At 40.2% G+C, this 14,047-nt stretch overlaps 3 protein-coding genes across 3 annotated transcripts; 2 read left to right on the forward strand and 1 right to left on the reverse strand.

Annotated features, from left to right (window-relative positions):
- Window positions 1-347: 347 nt before the first annotated feature.
- Window positions 348-4,715, forward strand: LOC136943474 (max-interacting protein 1-like). The gene is made up of 6 exons (XM_067236812.1): window positions 348-573; window positions 1,781-1,883; window positions 2,068-2,097; window positions 3,323-3,437; window positions 4,249-4,420; window positions 4,552-4,715. Exons 1-6 carry the CDS (start codon window positions 348-350, stop codon window positions 4,713-4,715), a joined length of 810 nt encoding a protein of 269 aa, XP_067092913.1.
- A 2,397-nt stretch (window positions 4,716-7,112) lies between these two features.
- On the reverse strand, window positions 7,113-9,732 carry smndc1 (survival motor neuron domain containing 1). The gene is made up of 6 exons (XM_067236373.1): window positions 9,599-9,732; window positions 9,121-9,240; window positions 8,852-8,991; window positions 8,335-8,496; window positions 8,069-8,222; window positions 7,113-7,952 (listed from the first exon to the last, which is right to left on the reverse strand). The coding sequence occupies exons 2-6, from the start codon at window positions 9,238-9,240 to the stop codon at window positions 7,815-7,817; spliced, it is 714 nt and encodes a 237-aa protein (XP_067092474.1). The 5' UTR covers window positions 9,599-9,732; the 3' UTR covers window positions 7,113-7,814.
- Window positions 9,733-10,805: 1,073 nt separating this feature from the next.
- On the forward strand, window positions 10,806-12,092 carry LOC136943378 (alpha-2A adrenergic receptor-like). Its single transcript, XM_067236664.1, has one exon. It carries the CDS (start codon window positions 10,806-10,808, stop codon window positions 12,018-12,020), a length of 1,215 nt encoding a protein of 404 aa, XP_067092765.1. The 3' UTR covers window positions 12,021-12,092.
- Window positions 12,093-14,047: the final 1,955 nt, after the last annotated feature.

Below are 14,047 nucleotides of genomic sequence, written 5' to 3' on the forward strand. Positions count from 1 at the left end.
TTCACCTCATGATCATATACTTACTCCGTTAGAGCAAGAAGTAAAATATATGATAAGCTAACACCAACCTAAATGTGACAAGATGAGGTGGTTGTGAGATAAATATTTTGCTTCGTGCAGAATAATGGTAATGAGGCTTTATTATAGCATAGACCGTTGACAATAAGTACAATGTGCATGCGTTAGTGGGAGGGATTAGCGACCAAGTAGGGCAAGTGGCTCAGGCCAAGGACTGCAATTCCATCCACCTCAGCTCAGTTCATTTCAGTCATCAGCGCTCACTTGCCCCGTGCACAGACAAGGGAACAAATTCAGTCAAGCTGAATTGCCAAAGACCCAAAAGGAAAATGGTCAAATACATGAGACAGCAAAACGAGTTGAAAACCGAAGAGGTCCTATTGGAGTCTGATAGATCTATGGACCAACAGGATTTTGGCGAGATGTCGGGATATTCTTTCAACGACGTCCTATCCAAATGTTCCGCAATGGACCAAATCGACACTTTTATGAAAAACGTGCAAGTGCTGTTGGATGCAGCAAACTACATTGAGAATAACGAAAAGAACAATGGAAGTAAGTATATAATGCCTGTGTTCAGACATAGACTCAGCAAGCAGACAACAATAGCTGCGAAGGCGACAAAAGACGCGCAAAGGAAATGTCTGACAGTAAAACAATAACTGACTACAATGTCGGATAGAACTATTACAACCCCTTCCGCCAAAGCGATTAAAACATAATCTTGTCCACTGCATATGAATGAAAAAATGCATGAAAGTAGCATACCGCATAGCTACTTGTTTTTATGATTGTGCATGGCCCCTACAGCAAAATACGCATGACAAAAACAAGCCCCCTGACTAATTATGCACGGAATTTTTCATAAACATTGCCCCTTTGTATGAGAAACATTTTTACAAATGTTTGAGGAGCATATCAATTTAACCTTGTATTCTATGGTCTAATTATGTTCAGGAAAACTGAACCTCCATCCTGCACTGAAAGACATTTCCCTTGACCCAATTTTGTGTTTATTAAAATGTTAATGGTCAACATGTCTTGCATATTATCGCAATATGTTTCAACCATATTTCGTGACGATGAGTCCATAGTTAATATATTTGTTTTCCCCTTCAATGTATGACTGAGAATGTTGGTGTCTTGCATAGGAAAATATATAATTAGCCTTTAGAGTGAGTGTAGGCGAAGACAATGCTTACAATTAGGAATCTTGCATAGATTCAATGTGAGTAGCTGATCAAATAGATTTAAGTAACATTTCTCATTCATACTTTCTAACAGCTCATTTTAGTTGCACTTGCGCTTCCTTGGTCTTGAGGCTCACATGGTTTCCACATGGAGCAAATCTGACCGTTTTGATTGGACTACAGTCATGCTGTGGTCTAGAGTCCTTGCAGTTGGTCAACCACAAACAAGTTCAACATCGACGTCGCATGTTACTGGGTCAGACTCAGAGGATATCTGGGACTTGTAGTTTTGGAGATGAGATAGTCGAAGAAAAAGGATATACGATTCATGACATACATGATTATTCAGGACTACCATTTATTAATTATTGTAAACTATTATGAGCAGGAAAGGGGTCATGAATAGTTGTGCATTATTCTCATTATTATCGTCATGTCCCTGGCCAAATGTTACTGGCCATACTGAAATACACAGATGTGAATAAAACTAAAAAGTGTTTGCCTATCTGGTAATGTAAGGTCATTTGATAAATCAGTTGAAATAATAATTTATTACTCCATTTCATTTTCAGAATGTGAACATGGATATGCGTCAACATTCCCCACAACTGAGACCACACATCACCAGAGACAACGCAAATTAAAGAATAAAAAAATGGACAATCTTCACAACAGGTAGGCCTATGATGATCCTTTTTTCAATATGTCTCAAATGTTCTGCTGCAAAAGTCCAAAAACTACACGGTTATGTGGGATACTAAATTGGAAATCCATACACAGGGTCAACTTGAAATGTAATGGCTGAATGCTCTATTCAGCTGTATGGTCTCTAAAATGTCCTTCTTATTCTTGTGTTCAGGTCAGCACACAATGAGTTGGAAAAGAATAGGTAAGTAAAGAGATAGAGTTTTCTGGTTATTCGTGTAGTTTAATGCATGCAGTTGACAATGCAAATAATACATGAAAGAAGTTCTGAATTCCTGGTGTGGCAAAGTGACTTAGTAGTCGGGATAGTCAGGGACAATCTCAAGAGCTAGCTATTTTTTGAAAGAGTTTGTAGTCGATATCCTTTATACTCTGCAGGTTGCATGCTTTTTGCATATCCTTGGTACCTTAATAAGTATCAGCTCAGCCACTATAACATGTGATATGACCTCATATGTCATGTCATCATAGCTACACTTTGAAACAAAACACCTTTTGAGTTAAAGTCTGTTTGTACAGAGGTTATCACCCATATGCAAGTCTTCACTATGATGCTTGTCATATCTCCACTGGATAGAACCATTTTGCAAGTCAAATCCGAGGTATTGAAGTCCAGGACAGGGTGTTTCTAGTCAGCAAACTAGAACCTGCTTTCCCCACACAGCACAACTCTTTCCAGGAAATGTTCACCTGCACAGAAAAGCCTCTCACTGCTGACCATTTGTTTAAAGAAAATCCAAAATACAGTGACAGCTAATCTGCATAGAGCAGGCAGTTGGTGTGAGAGTCGTACTACACACACCTTCACAGCTTAGGCCCATGGTGAGTGAAAGATTATCTGAATGGGACCATCTTTGCTTTACAAAATGGTGGTCAGAAAGAGGGAGATGACATCACAACATGACCTACATATTATTTGAAAGCAAAGGGCTTCTTATGAGGTATTTTGCCCAACCACATACTGAGAAGCTCTGGCATCTGAGTCAGTGCCTGGCTGACCGATGCAGCTCTGAAACTGGACCAAACCGAATCCATAAGGAATAGTGGAGGTTGTACTTGTGGTCTTGCTCGGCATGCAAAGCATGCAATTAAGCAGTATTCAAAACAAATTAGACACACTGTTAATAACTAGGCACGCTGTAAAACTAAAATGACCTTATTCATCATCTCTGAATCAAAAAGGATGCAAAGCCAACTTCTAAACTAATTAATAAATCCAAAAGCCAGGTAGTTAGACCTATCCAGGGATTTCCTCATTTGGCTGCTGCATTCCCAAGCTAAATTGAGCGTGTTGTTTATCATAAATGTTTGCTCGTTAGAACTGTAGCACCATATTCAGTGGAAGCTTTTGTTAGATTGTTATTACTCATCAACTGTACATCCTCTCTATTCTGCCTTCTGCATTGCAGACGAGCTCACCTCCGTCTGTGCCTGGAGAGATTGAAGTCCCTTATCCCCCTGGGGCCCGATTGCAGCCGGCACACAACCCTGGGGCTGCTGAACAAGGCCAAAGCACATATCAAGGTAGAGTAGTCAACACCAAGCGTGCATGGTGTCATGGGAACAAGGCTGTCATGAGATCTAGTGAATGGTTTAATGGAAGCCCCCATGGATAGGAACCACTCGAAGCTCCCATGACCTGCCTGAGCTAGCACACAAACACAATGTGATCCACTCAACCCCTGCAGAGCCGTCACCCCACCACTCCTCCTCCCTTCCTGTAGATTTGTTAAGCGGAGAACTCAATTAGCATTACTGTCAAAGGGAACATACTATTTGTTGGATGCCAGTGCCAATGATTTGTTTGCATTATTTTAATAGTCAATTCAACTCTTTTGTTTGGTCAACCCCATGTCAAATCTGATATACTCTTAATCGATATGTATGTATATAATTTGTATAATAGTGAGTTTCGAATTAAAATATGCCAGTGAGAAAAAGGAGATGTGGCCTGTGAGCTTGGCCCTCCCTACACAGCTGTTGCCCTGGTTTTCCTACCAACCGTAATCCTGCTCTACAATTGGCTGGTGTACAAAAATGTTAGGAATTACTTAGCCACTACTGCTGTTTGGGTCTGTTGGTATTTATAGCCTGGGCTGATGCAGAGGGATTCACATATGATTATTAAAGCTTAAAGCCCACTTCAGTGTTTGTCCAGCAGTGTTTATCCAGCAGTCTTGGATGTGTGGAATGTAGTGCAATGCATGGACATTAGGTACAGTTCATTAGGTTCAAGCAAAAGTAGCACCACGTAAAAGCACTCGGAGGAATCCATTTTGATGACTGTCTTTCTCTCCGTTTCCTCTCTCTCTCCCCCCATCTCTCCCCTCTTCAGAAGCTAGAGGAGATGGATCGTAGGAGTCAGCACCAGCTTGAGACCCTGGAGCGAGAGCAGAGGCACCTGCAGAGGCAGCTAGCTCACCTGCAGAGCCCAGGAGATAGGGAGAGGGTCCGCATGGACAGCGTGGGCTCGCCTCTGCGCTCCGATCACTCTGACTCAGACAGAGGTGAGCCCCCATAGCTTCTCAGCCAGTGGCGACAATATCACTCGAACATACATGAGGAAAACCTTTATTTGTAAAAAACAGCCAAACAACAAGCATATTAACATGTGTATATGTGCTTTTTTGTTGAGCAGAGGAGATTGAAGTGGACGTGGAAAGTACTGAGTTCTCCCATGGAGAGATGGATAGTGTTAGCACCAGCGGCTGCAGTGACTTGGATGACCACAGCAGCAGGCAGAGCCTGGCCAGCGATGAGGGATACTCCACCTGCAGTCTAAAACTGGCCTTCTCCACCTAAAGCACCAGCCTGAACCCCCACTTCAACTACAATCCAACATGGCTTTCTCCTCCCAAGACCCAGCCTATAACTCTACGGTGCACTCTTGCTGCAGAGCCTGGTCGACTCTGAAGAACCAGCCTCTCCCCTATCTCCTCCGGCAGAGTAAAATATGAACTACCCTTCATCCAGCCTTAAGTTCAACTGGTCCCCTGCAAAGAAGCGGATGTGCAGCCCCATTTTCCCTGAACGCTTCAAAGTCACCTGCAGTTTAAAACTGGTATTCCTATTCTAAGATCCAGTTCAAGTTCAACTTCGCCTGCAGTCCAAGACTAGCATTTTTCATATGATTACCAGCCTGATACAGTTGTACTTGCAGTCTAAACTGATCCTTTGCTAACCCTCCACTATAGGATCAACAGCCACTAAAAGTCCCACAACCCTAATGTGGGCTACACACCCTTCACTCTATCCTTATTCTTGTAAAACCAGCGCAAAGACTAACAGAAAACCAGCCAAGCTCACCAGTGACAAAAGCAACATTGAAATTAAAGGTGCATAAAAGTGTCCCTTCCTTTGGATGTCCCGAACAAACTATTCTCACCGAGACATAGGAAAGAGACATCACTTGTCAATCGCCAAGCCACCGTTTATGGCTTATATGTCAGCATTCTAGATGGGGTTTTTTCTTGATAGGAACTCCCTTTAGGTTCCACACCAAGCCTAGAACTTCCCAGCCAAGCAGAAACCTTTTATCGACTGGAACACTGTCTTACCCCAACAGCTCAGACCACCTATGGTTGTAATTAATTTAAATATTTAATATTTATTTTTGCTATATTTTATTGTGCTGTATGTCTTGGCCCACTTGAATGAATTTTATTGAAAAAAGAAATTAGTTGGATGTTTTAATGAGTTCTTAGTTGTGTTTCAATTGTTTTGATTATAAAGCCTCACTGAGTGTTACTAAGATATCCCCACTGAAGCTTGGCAACAGGACGTGCTCAATGTATCACTGGCATATGCCTTCTTCTCATTTTGAAACAGATTAACATTCAGACGATAATATATAAGCTATCCTACACTTGACCAAGCACACGTTTTAAGCAATAACTCAAATTACCAATTTTGTTGACTCTTTTTGGCACACCGTTTTGTCCGTCCAGCACCAAATTAAATTTTCTAGTTTTGTATGTCAGTACAATGGCTTTATTGATGAAAATCTCAGTTGTTAAAAGATGATTGTAATGATTGGAACAGAATTACTGATGTGCATGTGTTTTGAATGTAACCTTCAGTTCTGTTGGTCATGTGCTTTGGGTTGACCTGTTTAAAAAGCCAGAACAGCAAAACACTCCAAACAGAATTGCAGTTTATTTACATGGTTTTAACTATGCTTGCGTGTAGTACTTTTGTTTCAAATTATAGCAGAGGGGCATTCCAAAGTTAAAACCCTTAGTCTGTAATTTATTTGGAGCGAGTATGTTAAATATTTGAAATCTAATTGTTCACAAATTATACACAGATATTGCACTGCTAGCCCACTCTATTCCAAAAAACCAAATGAGACATTTCAGTGTACATCCATGCCCATATTTTCCTGGTACAAGTCCTAAATAGATCATTACCACCAATGTGTCTTAACATGACTAAGTTGACTCTTGCACACATTTCTTAGTTTCAAGTCTTTATCCAACGTTTGGAAAACTGTAAAATGCACTATGAAAAAGACTTGTATCAAGGAAGTAATTCTGAGCAATATCAGAATGTTTTCTTTTGTCCAAAATCAGACATCAAAGGTGACTTTTGCAAAACATGTGTCTGGTCTCCCGCTTATGTTGTGTTATGGTTCCTGGAAACTTGATCAATAAACCTCTGAACATCTCTACCAGGCTCTGCTGCTTCATTCGATGTGTTAGAGCTGAGCTCTCCTCATTACCAAGTAGTGAAGAGACGATTACTTCAACACAACATACAATAGCTGATACTGAAGGATTTATAGATTTAATTTACTCCTTAACTGTAACAGTAGGGATGGGTATTAGCTCTATAATGAGTGCTTGAATGCAGATCAAGACGTCACAGGTTCTAATCGCCCATGTATGTAATGTAGATCCCTTTCTGAAAAGTAATTTTATTGAACTATAAACCACTAAGTTTTGCATCACAATAGAAATCTAGAAGTGGATTAGAAAGCAATACTCTTCAGGAATTACTCACAAACTCGTTTGAGCTACATTCACAAGATTAATGAGACCCTTCTAATAGAAGACACAAACATGTAGGTGCCTAAAACAGATGGGTGCAATTTACCAGTCAAGGCCTGTGTTACAAGGTCAACCTAAAGTTATGTAAATGTTGCATTTCTATACACCTGACCAGCTCTGGTCTCTAAATTACTCAGAATGCAGTCAACAGATCGGTCATCCCTGAATTTATTAGAAAAAAGAAGCTTATATCAACAGCAGTGACATAAGGTAAAATATACAACATCACAAAATACAGCGCAAATAGAGCAATAAAGAACATTACTGCCACCTGTAGGGAACTGACAATCAGTTCCAATATGAAAACAGTATATATTTTTGTAACTTTTGGGCCAAAATTGGGTAGGAGAAATACGCATATATGTTTAAATAAAAAACTTGGCTGGCAAATGAGTAATTCTTTGATGTGAAATATACCTTGTTTTTTGCTTTAAAAAGCTCTTTCGTTATCAATACCCAGACATGAGTAAAACACTATGATATATGATCGTACAGTCAAGATTATCCTGAAAACAAGTCGACTTCTAACATCAACAAAAGCTGATTAAATCATGCAAATTATTCAGTTGTTTGTCTTCTCTGATATCAGTAAAGATACATGAATCCAACAAACTAAACTATTTGACCATCAGACTCTGCTTTCCATTCTGTCATTCATCCAATACAGGGCCAATATGCCTTCATTAAGAGTTCTTCTTTTGAAATTGTGACACTATAATGCTGCACCAATCAGTCAAAAATGGTGTGCAAGCAGTTTTTTGTTAATTTACTTAGTAACCTAAACCATATAAACACAACGGTAATCACTGATTGAGATCATGTACAGTGGGACAAATAACGTAAGACGAACACATCATTGTGGCATGAGATGCCTGACGTTGTATTTGGATGTGTCGTGGTACTGTGTCATGGGTTTATCAGCAATTCCACACGTTCCAACTCCCACTTTTCCGTTCACACTCTCTGGAGATGCAAATATACTCCTTTTGACCTGCAACGGAAAGGTCCCATTAGACAACAATCAGCTTCAGATGAATTCACAGGTGAACACATTTCCGGACTCTGGAGAGTTAATCATCGACACACTGAGCCACAGTGATTTCATACCTGTCCTTTCTTGTTCTTGGAGTAAGCTTTGTTGTTAAACTGCTGCCATTTCGACTTCTGATCCTCCCTCTCCTGCTCCAGCTCCTTCATCCTCAGCACCTTCTTCTGAGCCTTCTTCTTCTTGTACTCCCTCTGCTCCGCAATCTGCTCCTTCCTGCCACGGGACAAACAGGAAAGAAAACCACACGGTGAGCAGAGGATGGCATTTGGAGTGGTCTCTGATCACTGGACAATGGGAGATACTTAAGTGTCCAGTGTTCTCATACCTGGACTTGGGTTTGCCCATCCCTTCGTCGTCGCTATGCCTTCCCTCCTCGGACGGTTTGAGGTTCTGCAGTGGGATCACTTCGGCATTCCCGTAGCCGGCGAAGGTGACGGCCGCCGTGCTGTTCTCCCCGTCTATCTCTTCAATCTCAGCCTCATACACCCTGTCAAAGAATCACGGCTGTAAGCAGGTGAGTACAAGCCACAGACTCGAGCCCTACTCAACTAACAAAGTTAATTAAACCTGTTCAATGACAGAACAATCATTCGATAGGATATAGCTCATTTATTCATCCCCTGTAGACATATTGTCATTAATTGAAAGCTAAAAACTTATTTTAAAAGTATAACACAGATAATCTTATGGACACTTTTCAAGATCAACATACTGCACGAACCGCCTAAAGCACCAGTGAACAAACAATTCATTTAACTTGTGACACTTTAAATCACCAAGGCAGCACAGTTCAGGTGTAATTTAACTTAAAATGTCACTAAAATGAGGTTAGTGATACTCACTGTCCATCCTGGCTCCATACGGCCATACACCTATCCCCCACTTTCCAGTTGTGTTTCAAGGGTGCAGCATCTGAGCTGGCACTGGAGGCTCCCTCAGCCGGTTGAGCCGTCAGCAGGTCTTTAGTCAACTCAATGACTTCCTGTTAAAGGGGACAGACGGGGTAGTTTAGTTTTGGGATGACTCTGTTTAGCTATATTAGTCAGGGTGAGGTTAGGGCCTCTAGAATGTAATATAAACAAATTGAGTCTTGTTCCGTGTCACGCTTTACCTGCAAGTCTTTCTGCAATTTCATCAAATCTTCATTATCTTGGTCGGTGGATAAGGCAGCTTCCACTTGTTGTAACTGGGCTTTGTAGCTGCTTAACTGTTTCATCAAGTCGTCCGACATCTGAATACGATCAAAAACAGACAGACTACGCGTTAATACTACATAGAGCTAATATCATGTAGCAATAGTAAAAACCTAGCATTCGTTAACAATTGGATGATAGACGTACGACGTACAATAAACGCCTATTGCTTGCAAACTTGCTGGAACGTTGTTTGACAAACAAATTGAGTCTCTCATAAAAATGTAACCGCTAGCTAGTAGTAGGAATCTAACGTTACAGCCGCCAGTACTAGCTTCATGCTAGCAGGCCACACAATAACCAACATCACCACCTCACCAACAGTCAGTTTTCCATGGTTGTTTGGAGTTAAATGTTCCCATGATTTTAAGACAGTTGCAGCGCTTTTTTTCTTACCTTTGTATATTGTATTTGGTTCTACAAATATATGAAATATTTTGGATTCACTTCTGTTGTTTCTGCCAAAATGATAAACACAACAGAATCGTTCGCTTCGTCTCTTTTCCTCACCAACAAAATTAACCGGAAGTGCTTAGCCAACTACCGTTATGAAAGGGCTATTCTCGCGGTAATTTAGCAGACCAAATGACATTGCCAGTACATGCATTGCCAGTAGATGGGGCTGTTAAACCTGTCTACCTCTGTCCATGGTGCTTAATTGAAACCCCCGCAACAATGCTGGACCTCAGTCTCTAAGTTATAACTAGTACAACGGCATAGTGATGGTACATATTCAAGCATATTGTAGTTTTAGATATAGGCCTACAACAGAATATATCAATTTGGTAATCTGCTGTTTGGGATATCTTGTTGCCGGACTGGGATTAAGAACACAACGTTTTACATGCTAAAGTAAATAAATGATAGCTTGTTTGTTTGCACCATGACAAATCTATCCGTGCTGCAATTGATATAAGTATGCACTCTATTTGCAAATACATCCATATGTTGTAGCCTACTAACCTGGGTTAGTGTCCACTTAGACTGGTCCGTAGCCGAAAGTATATAGTATCAATTTGGATAACCTATTAAACCTATCAATTTTACACAAACTAGAAAAAAAAAGAAAAAGAAAAAAACCCTGATAGAGTTCGAACCCCGCCCATTATCGCTCACTGATGTATTACTAGCGTAATAGCAAGATCAAGACCATATAAAAGCAGCTCTCCACACTTTAGCCACAACAGACGTTGAATCCACCTCTGTCAACGATTCCAGTGATAATAATGCTACCCGACGCAGTAAGAGCCTCTGTAGGATGTTTTGGAAAGTTTTCCAGTTTAAAGGTTGGTAGATTAGTGTTTTTGTTTAAGATATTTATTATAGATATATATTTTTGAGGCAAGATTTTAGAGTACATCTTGGAAGCTATTCTGAAACACTTTGCATGGATATCTGCAAAATGTTATATCTTACAGAATAACAGGATGAGGCTTGTTTATTTTCTTGATGACAATGTGTCCCAGTGGACAGATTAAAATGATTTTTTATTCAGAAGTGATCCATGAATCTGTCAGATTGGTGGACTCCTGGTAAATGAGGACTCGGAAACTCTAAAAAGGAACCCCCCCCACCTTACAAGGGCACCATCAGATCAATGCTAATGGGTTGTGATAACTCAACCAACAGTAACGGGACCTTGTTTGGCAAGCTTCCTTACTCTGTGCAGACCTCAGTGCCTCTCACAATACTGGTGGGTTTTCTGATTCTCCTGACTGTGTTTGGCAATGTGCTGGTAGTCATTGCTGTGTTCACATGCCGGGCCCTGAGAGCACCTCAGAACCTGTTTCTAGTGTCTTTGGCATGTGCAGACATTCTGGTGGCCACTCTGGTAATGCCCTTCTCTCTGGCCAATGAACTGATGGGATACTGGTACTTTGGTAAAGTCTGGTGTGAGATTTACCTGGCTCTGGATGTTCTCTTCTGCACTTCCTCCATCGTACATCTGTGCGCCATTAGTCTGGACAGATACTGGTCTGTCACGCAGGCTATTGTGTACAATCTGAAGAGGACACCACGCAGAATCAAATGCATAGTGTTTATTGTCTGGGTGCTGGCAGCCATAATCTCCTTCCCACCTCTGATATCCATGGAGAAGGCCAAGGAGGAGGGGCCCACATGTAAGATCAATGAGGAGAAGTGGTACATCATCTTCTCCAGCACAGCATCTTTCTTTGCCCCCTGCGTGATCATGATCCTTGTTTACGTTCGAATCTACCAGGTAGCCAAGAAGAGAAGCAGAGCCCCCCCAGGTGAGAAGAAGAGGAACTATGACAAACATGATGAAAGACAGTACGGGTTAGTGCAGCAGGAGCCTCCCGAGAGGCAGCGAGGAGAGGCGGAGAAGGGGGAGAAGGGAGCAGCAGAAGGCAAAGAGGTCAATGGGGTCGACATGGACGAGGAGTGTTCTTCCTCAGATGCCAACGAAAACCACACGTGCTCCATCAAGAGGAAGAGGAAGAAGGGAAAGACCAAAGTGAGCCAAGTCAAACCGGGAGAGCCCTCACCGCGGGCGGACACGCAGCCCTGTGTCAAAGTGAGCAGGTGGAAAGGGAGGCAGAACAGAGAGAAGCGCTTCACGTTTGTTCTAGCCGTAGTCATGGGCGTGTTTGTTATTTGCTGGTTCCCCTTTTTCTTCACCTATACACTTACAGCCTTGTGTGATTCCTGCTGTGTTCCACAGACTTTGTTCAATTGCTTCTTCTGGTTTGGATACTGTAATAGCTCATTGAATCCAGTAATATACACCGTATTCAACAATGACTTTCGAAGGTCTTTCAAAAAGATCCTTTGCAAGAGGGACAAAAGAGGATTATGAGTGCAACCTTTGTGGACAAATAATTGTTCTAACCACAGTAATAGTATGGTCAATCTTGTGCAGTGTCCTGTGTAGGTGTCTATTTGTTGAGATTTGTTATATATTGTAAAATCGTATTTAAATTAAAACAGTAATGGTACAATTTAACATGTAACATTCAACATTTTGATTTGCAAATGTTAGCATTTTAATGTTTGTATCACATTCAAGATGCATTCTCATTTAGAATGAATCCCAATGTGTTTATGCTGATATCTGAAATTTAGCATGAAATCAATGAGAATAAATTAGAACAAAGAAATCCAAGTTGAGTTCAGTGTGTCAAAAATAATTAAATATATATTATTTCAAGTGATTTTGTTTCTGTATTGTGCATCAGCTGAGCTGGTCTATCAGGGAACAATGAATGTGACATGAATAAATAAATAAATAAATAAGAAAATATAACTGTAAATAGTGTCCTCATTCTTATTGCAGAGACTTTTCACACAATACACTTTGCATATCCTCTTCCTTATAAACCCCTTGGCCTACCTAAATGTGGCGAATGACAAATCACAAAATAGAAGCACATCAGAATAATATCACAGTAAACATACAAAATGTGTATCTTGCAATTTAATCATATAACCGTTCCAGTAAAGTAAACGATAATTCCATTTAATGCATGTTTTTCAAATGCATTAAATGAGCAGTGATGCAAGTAACACCTGTTAATTTGTCACAGACATTCCAGAAATGAATGTTATATTGTATCCAAATTAATAAACATCTCATTTTGGGGTCGTTTATCCACTACCTCCACCACTTTTTTACATTTTTTAAATGCCTTGATTAAACTGATTACGTTATTGTTATCGACAGAACTAGAACATATGACATACCATACACATAGCACTTTAGGCTACATCAAACTGTTACCAGGCAAATGCAATGTGAAAGATAATACCCAGTGGTTCTAATTGTCTCTATACACAAGTGGGTGATGCAATTCCTGATCAAAACAAATTGCATTGCCTTCAAAAGTCCCATCGCTCTCAAATACCAATGAGAACATGAAAATCAAATGAAAGGGAAATTGTGCCCACAAGGTTGTGGCTGGTACAACAATATGAAATACAATTCAGCTGCTATGATAATGCTTTGGTTGAGGATGTCATTAAATCCCTCCCTAAAGTCACACCAGAAACATACCTAGAGCCAAATGTGATTGGCCCAGTACTACAATTATTAGGCAAATGTAATCGTGTTGCAATATTAAACTCCAATATTACAATACTAAATCTGTGATAACCATTTTTGCTGTTATTTTTCAGTATGTATATTTTTGGGTGGTATTTCTATCTTAAGTTCCATCCTAAAGCAACTTCCAAACATGTAAACCAATCTATTTGGAGGGTGTTTTTGATCTATTCTAACGTTTTGTCTTTTAATGTATATTTCTGATCAAACTCAATCTCAAAATCATTGTTTGTTTATGAGCAGAATTATGTAAGTACAGTACTTTCTCCTTGTGAAGATATTTATACTGTGGGATATCACAGTATAACCACCTCAACATGGGTCTTTAGCTCTCTGTTTCCAATGGAATATAAAAACCTTCTGTGGGTCTGTTTGACATTCCTGGGGTACACATATTTAGGTTTGCCCATGTTGTCAGTCCTTAAATACAACTGTAACTCACCACATTTAGTAAACAATAGAGCTATAAACGGTCGTTCCCATAACTCATTTTACAAGTGAATATTTACTGGACAAAAAATCAGCCTATTTAAACTTTTACAACAACTAAAATGTCCTTCTTTTCATTCATTATCAACCTTCTTCCATTGACCTGTCCAAATCATGAATCAGTAAGGTATGGACGTCATTATCTCTTGTAACTCATGTGTACTTTTAAGTGTGTTTATCTGTGTACTATGTGCATGTGTGTGTGAGACAGAGAAGGAGAGGTACGAGAGCAAACTAAAGTGCATTTGTGTGTGTGTTTTTGTGTGTGTAACAGAAAGAGAGAAAGAGAGTGAGAG

Source organism: Osmerus mordax, chromosome 5 (genome assembly GCF_038355195.1).
Source record: "Osmerus mordax isolate fOsmMor3 chromosome 5, fOsmMor3.pri, whole genome shotgun sequence".
Lineage (NCBI taxonomy): Eukaryota > Metazoa > Chordata > Actinopteri > Osmeriformes > Osmeridae > Osmerus > Osmerus mordax.